Here is a 16,033-nt window from a genome sequence, read left to right as displayed (position 1 = left end):
TTAACTAACGATTTTTAGACTGACAGAAATTTCTATTAATTTACTGCCAGAGAGAGAGAGAGAGAATAAGGTGCGGGATCTCCATCTCCTCCGATCATCTCTGAATTCAATTCCCCATTCTCCTCCCACCGCCGCCCGCCGGCACCCTCCCCACCTGCTCCGAGATCCATTCCCATATAAACCATGTCCCTCAACATGAAAACCTTGTCACAGGCCTTCGCCAAGGCATCGGCCGTCATCGAGAAGACCGTCCAGACTACCGTCCAAGAAGTCACCGGCCTTCCTCGCCACATGCAAGACTATGACCTCATCGATCAGATCGGCTCCGCCGGCCCCGGTCTCGCCTGGAAATTGTACTCTGCCAAGTCCCGCGATGCCCATGTCTACCCCACCGTCTGCGTTTGGGTCTTGGATAAGAAAGCATTGTCCGAGGTAAGGCAGCGCGCCGGCCTCTCCAAGGCAGCCGAAGATGCTTTCTTGGATGTGATTCGAGCTGACGCCTCCCGACTTGTCAGGCTGAGGCACCCCGGCGTGGTCCACGTGGTCCAAGCGCTAGACGAGAGTAAGAACGCCATGGCAATGGTCACCGAGCCACTCTTTGCCTCGGTGGCAAATGCGCTGGGTAACGTAGAGAACATTCCGAGGGTGCCTAAGGAGCTCAAGGGAATGGTATGCCTCCATCTTCCAATTTCAATTTAGGTTTTCTCTTAATTTATTGGTGTCGGCAGTAAATTGTGGGCTTTCGATTGATTTCAAGTTCAATAATAAATGTTTGCTGGACTATCCATATAAAAGTGATGAATATTGGCGGGCGGGTGTCGTTCAGTGGAGCGGAGGGAAGACAATTGAGACTTTCTTTGTATAAACTTTTGTGTGACTTGGGGAAGGAATGGGATTATTGACACAGTGACATTGCTATATAAGGACCTAGTGGTTGAACTAAATCAAATAGTGAATGGAAGGATAAAGTTACTGCGTTGTAATTTGGAGATTAGAAGCACCACAATTACCATTTGTGTTTCATATGCTAAATTTCAACTTTATTTGGGTGGGCGGCTTTGCTTTTCTTTTCTTTGCTTTCCTTTTTTTCTTTTTAAATTCTTTTTTCTATGTCATATTTTTATTATCCCAGAAAGTTCTGAGCTGCTGACTATATGATGCTGCAGGAAATGGGGTTGTTGGAGGTGAAGCATGGTCTGCTTCAGATTGCAGAGACATTGGACTTTATTCATAATAATGCCCGCCTTATTCATAGGGCTATATCGCCAGAGGTTATATACCTAGAGTGATGTCCCTATATGAAAATCTCTCTGCATTCTCTGTATTGTTTTCCATTCAGCTTTTGAGTGCACGTTTTTTTTTCTGATTGACCCTATCTTCATCTTTGCTGCGGCAGACTGTTCTAATTACATCTAATGGAGCTTGGAAGCTTGGTGGTTTTGGTTTTGCTACATCAACGGATCAGTCCTCAGATGGTTCTGCCAGCATGCAGGCCTTCCATTATGCCGTGAGTAATAAAATTATTGATTTTGGTAAACACTTCTGTATAGTTTACTAGTGTTTCCGTCCTAGTTTTCTGTTCTTATTGATAAGTGAAACAATCTGTATTGAAGCAAATATGACTTATATATAAGAATAGATTCGACATGGCTTTTCTTGATAGGATTATGATGTAGAAGATTCAATCATGCCTTTGCAACCATCAATAAACTACACTGCTCCTGAATTGGTTCGGAGTAAAACATCCTCGGTTGGGTCTGCTGCTGATGTTTTCAGTATGGGATGCCTTGCGTATCACTTGGTAGCACGTAAACCTTTGTTTGATTGCCACAACAATGCAAAGATGGTAATTTTTTTTCTTTTTCATTTTCCTTGAGCTTTCTATTTTGGGGGTGATTTTTTGCCTTGTGGGTGTGTTATTAACATACTCCCTCTGTCCTGTAAATTTAGAACATTTGAGTTAAACACGGAGATTAAGAAAAATGCATGATAAAAGTAAAAAAGTAGTTTGGGGTATTTTTGAAAATTTAGCTAGAAAATTAAAGAAAATGAAGAGAGAGAAAGTAATAAAAGCAGTGACATTTGTTGTAAATAAGTGTTGAATGGAGGACAATAGTTAAATTTAGCGGACATTCTAAAAAGGAAAGTGATAGTAATTTGGCGGATGGAGGGAGTGTATTCTAATTTTTATCTAGCTTTTTTCTTTGGATTTTAGCGAGACAGGGAAAGCCATATGGATTTTTAGACTTCTAGTATAGCTTGGGATTGGGCATATATTGTGTGTTTGGTTGTTGGTTGGAAGTTGGGTTGGATGAAATGTTCTATTAATGTTTGATTTACGATGTATAATATATTTGATTATAATAAATTTAAAATATGTGTTTTGAATGTCTATAAATATATTTGTTTATTTAGCAGAGATAAATATAGAAGATTATAAGTAGGTCTCATTTTAAAAAAAATTGGAAATATTTGAGACTTGGATTGGGAATGCAACCAAACAGAGTCCACAGTTTGTAAGAGTCTATTGGTATGGTTTATAAAATTAATATTATGTTATCATCCATACTCTCTGGTCTTGTTGTGTAATGTTAGAAAAACATCTTTTGAACCATTCATGTATTATCTCACTCGACCAGATATTGTAGTTCCCCTTTAAGCCAATCTTTTGAACTTTTATATCTCTGTTGTGATATTGATATGTGTCAACAATATTATCAAGAATTGTCCAAGTTGTTGAAAAATTCATCCAATAGATTTCTTCACCCAATATATATTTCAGTTTCCATGCAGAGAAAATGTCTTTCTTCAGCCACTTTTTTGTCACAGTTCTATTTGATAGAATCCAGCACAATATTGATGCAGAAATTTGTGTCTTCCATTGATGAGCCGTAAAATGAATTCAATTTACAATTAGTTTCTCAAGAGATGGTATTATAAACACCAGATGAAACACAAAATGAATTCTATTTGATAGGGACATGATGAAACACAAAATGTGAGCTACTGAGATGCTCCTCACAAACTCGAGCAGTGGCTGACTTGTAGTTGTATCACTATCACTGGTGAATTCTATTATATCCGTGAAGCTGCTATCTTTAGTATAAGATATAGTCTAGTTTTGTTTGTTACCTTTGACTTTGACCTCTTCATCTTTTTGGCTGAATGCTTGAAGAGAGATAGTCCAGAGTTTTGGTTATATTGCATGAAAGCTTTTATAGTTTGGGTGTCCTTAACCAACTTACATATCAGGCTGACTCCCACCTTATTATCCAATAATGCTACAGACATCGTAAAGTTCTTCTCGTACGTGCACTGTGTCAGTTTCAATTTATTTGATTATCAAGTAACTGCCCTAGGTAATTGAGAGACAAGTTAGACAGTTTGCTGTTTGTTTCACACTTACATGTGTGCACAATACCTGAAGTGTAGATGTGTTAGAACTCTTGTATTGGGTACTCTTCATAGGTGAGGTGTTGCGGTTGGAGGGTGATTGAATGCCCAAAACTTGAAGCTGCCATAGATTTAAATGTAATATAGTGTATAACTTGTAGATCTCATTTTTATCTATTAAGTGCTCAGTAACATGATCTGATGTTGAAATTTATCCCTTAATTGTTCATCGTAAGACTATTTAAGCTCACATCACACTAACTCTAAGCAGGGCTTATGAGGCTTAAGCTTTTGAATTCTAATATGTTTGTTGTTCTACAATATCATGGGCATATTCCTATATAAATAATAAGACTATCTGTTTTTCCAAAACATTTCACTGGTCTTTTTCCAAGTTTGAGATTTTCAGGGATCTAGTTTAACAATAAGTTTTACCCCTTTTGTTCTTTCGTTTTCAGAAGTTTCTACTGACACTTGTAAACACTACAGTATGGCACTTAAGGTTAGAGGGTAAAGTCTGAAGCTAAAAACCTCAAGAAGCATACAAACCGTCACCCTTTGTTTTTTTTTGGGCAGTATATGAATAGTCTGACTTACCTTACAAGTGGGGCATTTTCCACCATTCCAAGTGAACTAGTTCCAGATTTGCAAAGGATGATCTCTGCTAATGAGGGTTTGAGGCCAACAGCAATAGAGTTCACAGGTCGGAATTGTTCTTTTTGTTTGTAGCCCTTATTAATCTTGTTTGCAGTCACTGGACGTGTAAATTTTCTTTTATGAACGCCTATCAGATATGCAGAATTACATGTGAAAGCATTATCTTAGTTTCTGTTACCAAATTTCAGGGTCATCATTTTTCCGGGCTGACACTAGGTTGCGTGCTCTTCGCTTCTTGGATCATATGCTTGTATGCATATCATCTCTTGGCTCAGTTTTGAATAGTTATTCAGTCTCACAGAACACAATTCTATGAAGTTTAAATCTGATCATGCTGATTTCCTACAGGAGAGAGATAACATGCAAAAATCTGAATTTCTGAAAGCATTGTCAGACATGTGGAAAGATTTTGACTCTCGCGTTTTGCGGTATAAGGTTTGGATTTCTGGATTACAAATAATGCATTTCTAGTTTTAATTTTGTATCATCATTTTGTGGAAATTACATTCATGAGTTTTCATTATACCACTGTGATTAAATTATTGATTACCCTTTAAAAGTTTATGTAAAATGAACTGTTAATTTGACATGCTGCATGCAGGTTCTCCCCCCACTTTGTGCTGAGCTCAGGAATTTGGTGATGCAACCTTTAATATTACCTATGGTTCTGACAATAGCAGAATCCCAGGTATCAATCAGTTCAGCACTGTCTCCTGTTTCCCTTTTATGTTAATACATACTATTGCAAAAAAGTGAGTTTTTGTTTTTGTTTTGATGATCTTTTGAAAAACATACCATGGTGGCCTGGTGGGTTATGTGACAAATATGTGTTAACATATTCACTTCATCAAAAAGTATTTGTTTGCTACATCAGGGTGCTTCTTGGTGCCTTTGCATTTCCAGTTGATGTTATATTAGAAAATGAAGTCAATTGAAGATATTGCTGCTTTCTTTAGTACATGAGATGGTCAACCACTAAAAGTCTCAGGACAAAATAGCACCTGATGGAACGCAACCTTTTCTTTCTATAATCCATGCTTGTTAATTCACATTAAATATCAGCTCCTTGGGTTAATTGCAGTTTTATGGTCTTCAGGACAAAAATGATTTTGAACTGTCAACACTACCAGCTCTAGTTCCTGTCTTCAATTCAGCTGCTGGAGAGACATTATTACTACTATTGAAACATGCTGAACTTATTATCAGCAAGGTAATTGGATTTTCTGTTAGTGTTAGGTATTATTGTTTTTCTGGTAAATTTATCTATGGGCAAGACATCCTTAGGTTGTGTTGGTTTATGGGGTTTTAACTTTGGATTTGAGTTTTGAATAGTAAAATTTTGAATTGATTTGATGTTTTTTAGGAGAAAAAAATTTGAAATAGTAAAATCCAACCCAAAAACCCCAGAAACAAACACACCCTTTGGGTTTGTTTACTTAGAAATTTTCTTTTTAATAGTTTTTTACTATTCAATCTCTTAATTTCCTTCCAAAAACATTACTTACAACGCCCATTTTTCATACAAAACTTCACATTCAACAATTATTTGACCTCACCAAATTAAAACAAAAACACAAAAGCGAAAAAAATAAGAATGAACACAATGACATGGGACTAGTTGTACAGCAGTTGGCTGGATGGCTTTCCATGTGGTAGGTGATTAAGATGTAGTTTTTTTTGGTGGGGGTGGGGTGGGGATGCAAACAAATTGGGGATGGGAGGATGTCATGGCAATGATGGTTTGGTAATTTAGTAGAGAACATGGTGGAACAGAAGGTGCAGAATCGGATGTGCTGAGATGCAGTGGACTTGGGGTTGGGAGAGCAGCTCTGTGGAATACCTTGAAAAACGAAGAAGCAATATGATGTTGGGGAGGTGCCAGGGTGAAAGCTGAATAATGCACCAGTTGAAAGGATGATTGAGATGCTAACATTTTTCCTTGTAGGTGGGTAAGATGTAGTTTTTTTTTAGTGGGGGGTGGAGTGGGGATGCAGACAAATTGGGGATGAGAGGATGTCATGGCAACGATGGTTTGGTAAATTAGTAGAGAACATGGTGGAACAGAAGGTGCAGAATCGGATGTGCTGAGATGCATTGGACGTGGGGTTGGGAGAGCAGCTCTGTGGAATACCTTGAAAACCGAAGCAGCAATATGATGCTGGGGAGGTGCCAGGGTGAAAGCTGAATAATGCACCAGTTGAAAGGATGATTGAGATGCTAACATTTTTCCTTGTACACGTGTTCATAGATGTGAAATGGTCTTCACAGAAATAGATGCTAGGATGACAATGCAACTTTTCAATTAACCTTTTTGATGACATGATTTCCTTCTTCCTTTTGCAGGCTAGTCAGGATCACCTTATTTTGCATGTTCTTCCCATGATTGTTCGCGCTTATGATGATACTGATGCTCGCTTACAAGAGGAAGTTCTCAAAAAGACCATTATTCTTGCAAAGCAGTTGGATGTTCAGGTGATTGTTACTTGCATTCTGGTGGACTAAATTTGCATATTGTTCACTTAGAGGTTCTTATGTGTCTTTTCCATTTGATCATGTGTGTGAATGGTGCATCATGCTGTCCATGTGGCAAAAACATTCAAAAAGTCATTCTGCACGGCATGGGGTGACTTAATGAAGCCAAATGTCATTTTATGAAAAACTCACAGTATGTGCATTAAACAGCCATGTCTCTACTTCTTGGATTCCATCTGATTGTCGCTGAATAATCAATGTATTTATTTCTTCCTTAATAGCACTGATTGCTTATTTCTTGCAAGGATGTATTTTAGTTATTTAATGGATTTGTAGGAAACTGGAATTTCATTGGAGATATATGTACCTTCACTCCTTTACTGTCAACCTACAACTGCAAGATTATCCAAGATATCTGTCCCCTTCCTTTGAGATTTTGGCAAAAGCATATTTGTTTTCTACTTTGTATATCTTATCTTGGCTCAAAGTCAATATTTTGTCCTCCATATATGTTTTTCTTATTTCCTCCTTGCAGTTAGTCAAGCAGACTGTTTTGCCTCGTGTTCATGGATTGGCCCTTAAAACAACTGTTGCTGCGGTATGTTATCTTGCAGTTTTTTGTCTGAACCAACAATGGTATAGTTTTTAATAGCCTGTGACACTGTATTGACAGGCCATTAGTGTATATTACTTTTTTTCCTTCCTATTAAATTGGTATGTACCTGCAAGATTTGTGAAGAATAGGTGGTGAATGTGGTTTATATGAGTATTGTGGATGTTTACACCATCCTATCCATTCCTCTCCTCTTCTTTCTCTGGATACACTTAAATGCCAGGATCTTCTTTGTTTGGCAGGTCAGAGTGAATGCTCTCTTATGCTTGGGAGACTTGGTTCACATATTGGATAAGACTGCTGTTTTAGATATATTGAAAACTATCCAACGATGTACTGCTGTAGATCATTCTGCCCCAACTCTCATGTGTACCCTTGGGGTTGCGACCTCAATTTTGAAGCAGGTGTTCAATTTTTAATGTTGGCAAATCCATGCTTTAGTTATCAAAGCCGCTGTCAGCTCACCATGGTTGTTTCTGTATCTTTTATCAGTATGGCATTGAATTTGTGGCAGAGCATGTTCTTCCGCTACTCATACCACTTCTCATCACCCAACAATTAAATGTTCAGCAGTTCGCAAAGTATATGCTATTTGTCAAGGATGTTTTAAGGTAGGAATGCCATACATTTCTTGTTCTCTTCTCCTATTCTTATTTGACATATTTTGCCAGACTTGTATTTTTGCCTAGTACGTTCATGCAGCCGGCACTTGATAATATTGCTTTTTCTACTCACTTCAAGGAAAATTGAAGAAAAGAGGGGGGTAACTTTGTCAGATTCCGGGTTTTCTGAGATGAAATCACCTCCCCTTGAGGGCGACATGTCAGGACAGGCAAATAAGGCTGTGTCAGCTGTTCCATCCGTTCCCAAACGAAGCTCGTCATGGGATGATGATTGGGTACCTTCAAGGATTGCACCGACAAAACTCCAGTCTTCAACTGCAGCATCGACCTCTCAGCCTGCAGTACCAAGTCAGGCTAGTCAAGGCGGCACCCCTGTATTCTCCATGTCAGTAACATCATCTGCGTCGTCTTCTCAACAGATGCCTTCCTCATGTCCTCCAGTTGACATTGAGTGGCCTCCCCGATCTGTATCTGGTGGTGCGGCAACTCAATTTGATGACTTGAAAACCCTAAATGGAAACAAGGGGACATTAGATTTGGGGTTGAATGATATCGATCCTTTTGCTAACTGGCCACCACGGCCTAGTGTTTCCAGCTCCTCTGCCAACAATGGCACTGGAGTTGTTCCATCAGTTAACAAATTCGGCCCCAGTAGCGCTGCAACTGCCTCCAATGGATCAACCTTTCAATCCACATCATGGCCCATGAGCATGCAAACTTCCAGCGAATCCAAGAGCCAGGGGTCATCCTTAAATGCTGGTGGCATCGGTTCACAGAATGCTCTTGGTTATTTGAAGCAGCAGCAGCAGCAGCCTTACTCAGGCATTTCATCAACTCTCGGCTATTCCTCCCAGAAGGCAGCGGCAGCGGCAGCGGCAGCACCATCAAATTTAGGATCAATCTTTGCCCCTGGTCCCAACAAGAGCGAGCAAATAGCAGCTGCTGCACCCAGGCTCGCACCACCTCCAACAACTGCTGTTGGTAGGCCGGCTAGGGGGCGGGGGAGGGGGGGTAGTGCTGGCAGTCAAGGGGAGCTGCACTCCAAAAACATGAAACCCCAAAGAGAGCGAGAGCAGCCTTCCTCTCTACTGCCTGATTTGCTGTAGAGTGACAGTTTGGCTGTGCGCGTGCGTGCAGTGCAGAATGTGTTGTTGTTGGCCGTATGTAAGTTCATTTCTATTGGTTGCTGTTAGTTTTGTTTGTTAATATATTATATTATGGAGTACATAATACGCTGGTGACAGCAAATTTTGTGTTGTGGAATGAGTTATAATTTGAGTTGAGCTGCGAGGGAGGGAAAGGGAAAGGGAAAGAGAGAGAGAAAGAGAAAGGGGTTGCTGGTGGTGGTCGCGGGGCCATGTTGGGTTGATTGTCTGTCCGTCTTGCGGGTACGCTTCTGATGCTTATCGGATGCTATGACGATGCTTTTGCTTTGGTTAAAACTTAAGTTGCTTCTGGATGAATGAATTGCTGCTGCTGCTGTTATCTTATCTTCAATGTTTTAGGAACATTCTTTCTCTTTTGTTGTATTATGTACCGTGTGCATGCACTCCGGGGAACAATGTAGCACATAGATAGAACACACAAGGCGGACAATGGCTCTCATTTTCAATTGCATAGGCGATGCATCTTTATGCATAAACTCTCAATGGTTGGTTAAACTGTCAATCTGGTATGGTATCTTGAACTGTATCACCACCTGCTCGCTTCATCACTGGGGGACCGGTCACCCTCATTCATTGGCTCACCAGTTCTATCAGCCAATATATATGTATATATATATATATATATATATCTCTCTCTCCTCCTGGCTCGTAACCGGATCCGTAGTGTCCGAAATCTATAAAACAATAAGGATCCTCAATGTCTTCCTCAAATACCCAAAACTCATTTCCGAGATGGCTCTCTTCAACCTTATGTATCATAAATTGAGCAGGTATAAAATTCAAATCGATAGCCTAGCGCTCAACAAATATGCTAAAAAGATAACATAATTCCTTATTTGAGACTATCCATGTGCTTTCACCACATCGAGTAAGTGAATGAGTCAATATATGGTATATATATTTTAGTGGAAAGTACCAAAAGTAGATGCCTTGGAATGTTTAGAATTTTACCACCTCTTTATACTTATCCTCGGCCAAGACAAGACATATGAAATAGGAATAAAAATAGGTTAAGTTTTAGAAGTCATCAGAATCTACAGACTCACGATTGTAAATCCAATAGTACTGATTAATCGGCAGTGCTATTTAAAACATCCTTCTCCATAATATATACGTGATAGTTCATCCAGTTGTAGGAGAGAGTTGACAAATAAAAAACTCAACGTTCCTATTGAAACCAGCGTCTCCACATCTTCATTTATCCCAAGAACAGACAGAACACCCTAGCATATACCTTTTGAGAATTGTCGATTCTTCAAATTTTCATATCATTCTACATAATTTAATTCACTAAAATTTACAACTTCAGCTCAAACCAAGAAATAGGTGCCGATGAACTTGCATTTGCATCAATTCGGGTTCTCTTAACCTTACATTTCTTCTTTAATGTCATTCCCTTAAATTAAGAACAAAAACTAAATTTATAAAGCATATCCATGCAAGTGGAGAAAAATAAAGAGGAGGCATATTTGGTCTAGGTGGGTGGAAGCAACATGATTAGATTAGAAAGAAAAGATTAAAAAAATGTATAATTAAAATTTAAAATTCAAGTTAAAAAAATTATAATTTAATTTTAAATTTTAAAAATAATAATGGAATAATATTTTTAAATTATGACAGGTCCTGAGCCAGCCGTACTAACTCTGCTCCGGCTAAGAACAGTCTATGCGTGACTTGTGACATCGTAGAATACGTCTTTTGATTGTGTATCTAACCCTATTATCTTTTGTAATATATTCTTGAAATACGGTCATATTTCACTGTTGTTAATTTGAGAATTTTTAACAAATTTAAATAAGACCATGTTTATCGAATGTATGGCCATATAATTCTTGGAAAGTTCAAAGTTTTTTAATACAGACGCATATTTCTCTGAAAGTTTGATAAATTTAAACACAGGTCAAAATACAACTCAGTGTTCAATTTTTCTTTTTGTGCGAATGAAATGACAATAAAAGCAACCAAAATTGAGTCAATATATAATTTCTAACATGTTATATCCAACACAATCTTTTTCCATAGGAAAAAATAATGTAAGTATATGTCCAACTAACACTAGTTTGGCCAGAGGTTTACCCAGTGCGTATTTTCAGGTAGCGACGATGGGTTTCTACGTCATAAAAAAATGCTAAAAGTTGAACGTATTATCTTAGGGTATAATTTCTTTTTTTCTCGTCTATTTCATAAAAAATCATATTTTACTCAAAAATATTTTTTTATATAAAGATCAATTATAATAAATAGATATCGTTAACTTTGATATGAGCACCTAATGAAAATTTTTGTGCTCGAAATATTACTTATTTGAGATAATTCTTCAATTGTTGTGGCAATAAAATTTGAATTATATAAACAAGTCTCACCAATAACTACATTATTTGCAATTTTCATTTTTACAAGTAATATATTTTATTTACGTACAAAAAATAGCATAACATATCGGATCAATTAATAATATGCTTTTTACAACTTATACATGTTTTATATATATTTATTTTCAAAAGAAGTAAAATAATTAAACATATATAATACAAGATATAAACAAAAAGATATACTTAAAAAATAAAAGATTATAAGCAATGTAAAATTAAAAAAGAGTCTAAAAATTCTAAATTGTAAAAATATTTATTATAGTAAGTGACTAATACTAAAACCCTATCGTATATACTGCATGCCTAAAATATCAATTGTATTTTTTTACTTGTTTGAACTAGATCATGTGTGTTGTATTTGTTATATCAAAATTAATGAAGATTATATTTACTAAAATTGAAATTAATAATTTTTTATTGGGAAAAAAATATTTTTAATCCAAATATAATCAAAATTCATCAATTTTAGTTCAAATATAAAAATTTTATCAATTTCGGTCTCAATATAACCAAAACTCATCATTTTTTTTTGTCCCAATATAATTTTTTATTTTATTTTATTAATTTTAGTCTCAATATAACCAAAACTCATCATTTTTTTTCCAATATAATCAAACCTTATTTTTTTGGTCTTACCGTCAACAAACCGACGGAAAATGTTGATGCGAAAAGAAATCAAACATTATATTTATATTCGAAGAAATTGCACAATCTTGCAAGTCCACGTCAGCCTTTTCTATCTGTTTGTTGATGGTGAGAAAAAAAAAAGTTTGATTATATTGGAAAAAAAAATGATGAGTTTTGATTATATTTGGACTAAAATTGATAAAAGTTTTATATTGAAATCAAGAATAATGAGTTTTGATTATATCGAGACAAAAATGATGAATTTTTGGTATATTAAGACCAAAATTGATAAAATTTTTATATTAAAACCAAAATTGATAAATTTGATTATATTAAGATAAAAATGAAAACTTTTTCCTTTTTTATTTTAAAACAGAATTTGATAATTTTTCATATTTCAATAGTATTATTTATTATTATTATTTATTTTTTTGCCAAAGTACACACTTAGGTATTCTTTCTATCCCACTTACAAAACACTCGAACTAAATCCCACCCACCCCTATTGTCTCCCTCCTCCTAAGCTAAATTATTATTATTATTATTAAAAATAAAAGCAAGCCCTAAAGCCACCGGCGTCTACGCGTCTTCATCAGCCGGCGTAAGTATCGGCAGGGAAATTCGTAAGTTCAGTCCTTCCCTTCTTTAATGGCTATGACGAACAGCAAGTGTAACATTCATTCAAGCATTTGCAGCGTGTTTTCATATTTGTTAGTCGTATAAAAAGACATCGCTGAGTGTTTGCTGTTTCAGCAGTTTCTCGGTGTAAATCGTTTAATATCGGATAGCTATTATATTGATTCGGATGCAGGCATTTCACATCGCCCATTCAGAGGTCGGAAAAGATGAGGCCGATATTGATGAAAGGGCATGAGAGGCCGCTTACGTTTCTCAAATACAATCGAGACGGGGATCTGCTCTTTTCATGCGCCAAAGACCATAATCCCACTGTCTGGTTCGCAGACAACGGAGAGCGTCTCGGCACATACCGTGGCCATAACGGCGCTGTTTGGTCCTGCGATATTTCAAGTAAGAGCTCCCCTCCCCTTTTGGTTTTTATAAGTATTGTCTCCGCCGGACTGGACATTTATAACATGAAGGAGGATCGATATTTAGTTTTGTTTTGTTTTGTTGGAATACAAATACAATTCAATTGGACTTTGTAGGGGATTCCACGAGGCTTATAACAGGAAGCGCGGATCAGACTGCAAAGATATGGGACGTCAAAACCGGAACCCCTCTTTATACATTTAATTTTGATTCTCCAGCGAGGTCTGTTGACTTTGCAGTTGGTGATAAGCTTGCTGTTATAACCACAGACCCTTTCATGGGTTTGCCTTCTGCTATTCACATCAAACATATTGCCCGAGATGTGGATGACCGTAAGTAATTCATAGCTATCTGTGTACGCATGCTACTTTGTGCAGTGACTGTTTTTTCCTTTGAGCACTATGCCTATTTTTACTACGTACATAATGCTAAGTTTATTTATGTGGAAAAACTGTGAACGATATAGGAAATATGCCATGGAAGTTAACCACTGCTATATGATGGGTACTAGTGTCTCATATCATGAAACATTAAGATAGAACTTTAGCAAATTGCATATTGAACCAAGGTGACATTATGACAGGTAGTCAATGTCATTCAGAATTTATTATCCATGGTAAGTTTGGGTTCGAGAGTGTGTTTGCTTTGTGGTTAAGACATGTTCTTCTTTTTAATTTAATCAAAGTTTAAATTGATGTTTCCACGTTATATTTAACACAACTTCATATCTTGATTGACAAACTCTTATGGTGGTTGAGTGTGTCGTAGGGTATCGAATGAGGCATCTAGAATGTAGATGCTCATGGTGCAAGTATATCAGTTGCACTTTGATGCTGTTGTTGGAAATGAACTTTGATATTTTTCATTTTGGTGTTGGTGTATTGTATCAAAATTACTCTGCTTTTTTAGATAGTCTGTGAATCCAATTTTTACTTCCATTGCTGAGCTTTTTTGTATGGTAATTCCAGAGAGTGGTGAGTCTGTTCTAAATATCAAGGGGCCACAAGGAAGAATTAACAGGGCAGTATGGGGGCCTCTAAACAAGACTGTTATTAGTGCGGGTGAAGACTCAGTGATTCGAATATGGGATACTGAGGCTAGTACCTTTTTGAGTTGGTGCTTACTGCATTGAGTAGCTTTTTTCTATTGATTTGTGAGGCTTGGAAAGGATTTTTCTGAAGATATCAGTGGCAATTGAAATAGCATTTTGTTTTTGTGATGACCTAGTTGCTGTATGCTTGATATTTTATCTTTCTAACTTCAAACTGCAGACCGGTAAATTACTCAAAGAATCTGTAAAGGAAGATGGTCATAAAAAGCCGATCACATCACTGGCGAAATCATCAGATTGTTCACATTTTCTCACTGGTTCTTTGGACAAATCTGCAAAGGTAGTTTTTTGTTCTATCTAATATCCGAGTGTTTCTATTTTTTAAGGAGTGAATATCAATTTATCAAGACGAATGTGACATTATCGAATGATCTCTCATAATGTCATCAGCTCTGGGACACAAGGACACTGAAACTTATCAAGACGTATGTGACAGAACGACCAGTAAATGCGGTTGCAATGTCTCCTCTTCTTGACCATGTATGTGCCAAACAATTACTATACTGCATTTATCTTCAGCTTTATTGCCAGTTATGTTTTGTCTGGTTATTGAGTTGCATTTGTCTATTATATTTTTATTGCTAGCTCTCATGGTTTTATTATGTTTGTAGGTGGTTCTTGGAGGTGGTCAGGATGCATCAGCTGTTACCACAACTGATCATCGTGCTGGAAAATTCGAAGCTAAATTCTATGACAAGGTAGATATGTGCACAAGTTAAATCAAGATACTATGATGCTTCTTTGATATAAGAAATTGATTATCATTGTTCTATTATGTCATTTCGTGTATAGATTCTTACAGAGGAAATAGGAGGTGTAAAAGGACACTTCGGACCAATAAATGCCTTGGCATTTAATCCTGATGGGAAAAGGTGAGATTGATTCCTATGTGCATTTTGATTATACTAGCTTGTAAATTCTCATCGATTTCATGCAAGGACTTGGTTTGCCTTGAATAGTGTTAAATGTTCATGTTGGAAGATCATTGAAAAGCCCTTGAATTTCACATATAGCACGCAATGAATCTCCTATATATACAGGACTATGAAGTCCCAAAGAAAGGAAAGAATATAGTAATATGCTTAAATTAACTTCTAAAATTATTCTAACACCCCCTCAAATTCATTGTGGGATGCTAGAAGTTAGCTTGAGGTTGCTTACGAGATTCCAGAAGCATTTGAAAGATGGCCATCCTAGTGTACTCTTCTGCATGTTGCCATTTTATTCAATGTCGCTTCATATGTTGTTTTTGAGCGAATTGTGTCTCTATGTGATGGGTTTGTGATGGATATGATGGCTTATCTTGGTGTGTGCTATTTATTGTTGGTAGTTTCTCGAGTGGAGGTGAAGATGGATACGTGAGGCTGCATCATTTTGATGCTGATTACTTCAACATCAAGGTTTGAGCATGGAACATGTGGGTGAGAGATGATGGAAGTAAGATGGAAGGCTGGAACATGAATGAATGTGTCTTGTGGAGCTGAACTGTGCTCCTCTCTATTATATACTATCCTGTTTTGATTGCGCTGAGAAAGAGTATAAGTTTTGTGCGATTTCTTTACTATGGTAAAATGATGTGATTTCTTTATAATGCAATTTAACAGAGTGGTGTTTTATATAATATAATACTGATGACGAGGAGTTTGGAGGCGTCCAGCCCATGCCTCATATCAGATGATGGCCTGATATTTTTTTACATTAACTGGAAATTCAATTACAAAAAGAAATTCGCGTTCTATTAATTTATTTGGCTCTAATTTTCTTTTTCTTCTTTTCTAGAAAAAAAAAAGGGAAGAAGATAACAGATGAATGAATTGCATATAATTTATTTATTTGCACATGCTCTATTAAATAACTAATTATATGGTTCGATCAACAGTACGTGTAAAAATTTATGCAAGATTAAACATAATTACTAGTTGATAGATCCTGTGTAGATTCTGGAAACT

At 36.8% G+C, this 16,033-nt stretch overlaps 2 protein-coding genes across 3 annotated transcripts; both read left to right on the top strand.

Moving 5' to 3' along the window:
• Positions 1-19: 19 nt before the first annotated feature.
• On the top strand, positions 20-9,248 carry LOC127257286 (SCY1-like protein 2 A). 2 transcript variants are annotated; one of them, XM_051283664.1, is made up of 14 exons: positions 20-669; positions 1,167-1,271; positions 1,397-1,507; positions 1,664-1,846; positions 3,970-4,096; positions 4,239-4,300; positions 4,399-4,485; positions 4,652-4,738; positions 5,132-5,260; positions 6,394-6,522; positions 7,058-7,120; positions 7,378-7,539; positions 7,628-7,746; positions 7,877-9,248. In XM_051283664.1, exons 1-14 carry the CDS (start codon positions 184-186, stop codon positions 8,862-8,864), a joined length of 2,838 nt encoding a protein of 945 aa, XP_051139621.1. In that variant the 5' UTR covers positions 20-183; the 3' UTR covers positions 8,865-9,248. The 2 variants fall into 2 exon arrangements, with proteins under 2 accessions (XP_051139621.1, XP_051139622.1); XM_051283665.1 differs by having other exon boundaries at positions 21-669; positions 5,147-5,260.
• Positions 9,249-12,382: 3,134 nt separating this feature from the next.
• LOC127257047 (eukaryotic translation initiation factor 3 subunit I-like) lies at positions 12,383-15,811 on the top strand. The gene is made up of 9 exons (XM_051283318.1): positions 12,383-12,546; positions 12,735-12,952; positions 13,090-13,305; positions 13,942-14,064; positions 14,240-14,364; positions 14,475-14,564; positions 14,696-14,782; positions 14,877-14,956; positions 15,415-15,811. The coding sequence occupies exons 2-9, from the start codon at positions 12,769-12,771 to the stop codon at positions 15,488-15,490; spliced, it is 981 nt and encodes a 326-aa protein (XP_051139275.1). The 5' UTR covers positions 12,383-12,546; positions 12,735-12,768; the 3' UTR covers positions 15,491-15,811.
• Positions 15,812-16,033: the final 222 nt, after the last annotated feature.

Source organism: Andrographis paniculata, unplaced genomic scaffold (genome assembly GCF_009805555.1).
Source record: "Andrographis paniculata isolate CXL003 unplaced genomic scaffold, ASM980555v1 Contig57END, whole genome shotgun sequence".
NCBI lineage: Eukaryota > Viridiplantae > Streptophyta > Magnoliopsida > Lamiales > Acanthaceae > Andrographis > Andrographis paniculata.
This window is presented reverse-complemented; position numbering and strand designations above follow the sequence as displayed.

What these genes read in the sequence shown, in the direction of transcription:
- LOC127257286 (XM_051283664.1), top strand. Translation starts at nt 184, where the DNA reads ATGTCCCTCAACATGAAAACCTTGTCACAGGCCTTCGCCAAGGCATCG. An exon ending in CTCGCGTTTTGCGGTATAAG is followed by an intron (nt 4,486 to 4,651) that starts GTTTGGATTTCT and finishes TGCTGCATGCAG; the next exon opens with GTTCTCCCCCCACTTTGTGC. An exon ending in TTAAAACAACTGTTGCTGCG is followed by an intron (nt 7,121 to 7,377) that starts GTATGTTATCTT and finishes TTTGTTTGGCAG; the next exon opens with GTCAGAGTGAATGCTCTCTT.
- LOC127257047 (XM_051283318.1), top strand. Translation starts at nt 12,769, where the DNA reads ATGAGGCCGATATTGATGAAAGGGCATGAGAGGCCGCTTACGTTTCTC. An exon ending in AGTGATTCGAATATGGGATA is followed by an intron (nt 14,065 to 14,239) that starts CTGAGGCTAGTA and finishes CTAACTTCAAAC; the next exon opens with TGCAGACCGGTAAATTACTC. An exon ending in TGTCTCCTCTTCTTGACCAT is followed by an intron (nt 14,565 to 14,695) that starts GTATGTGCCAAA and finishes TTATGTTTGTAG; the next exon opens with GTGGTTCTTGGAGGTGGTCA.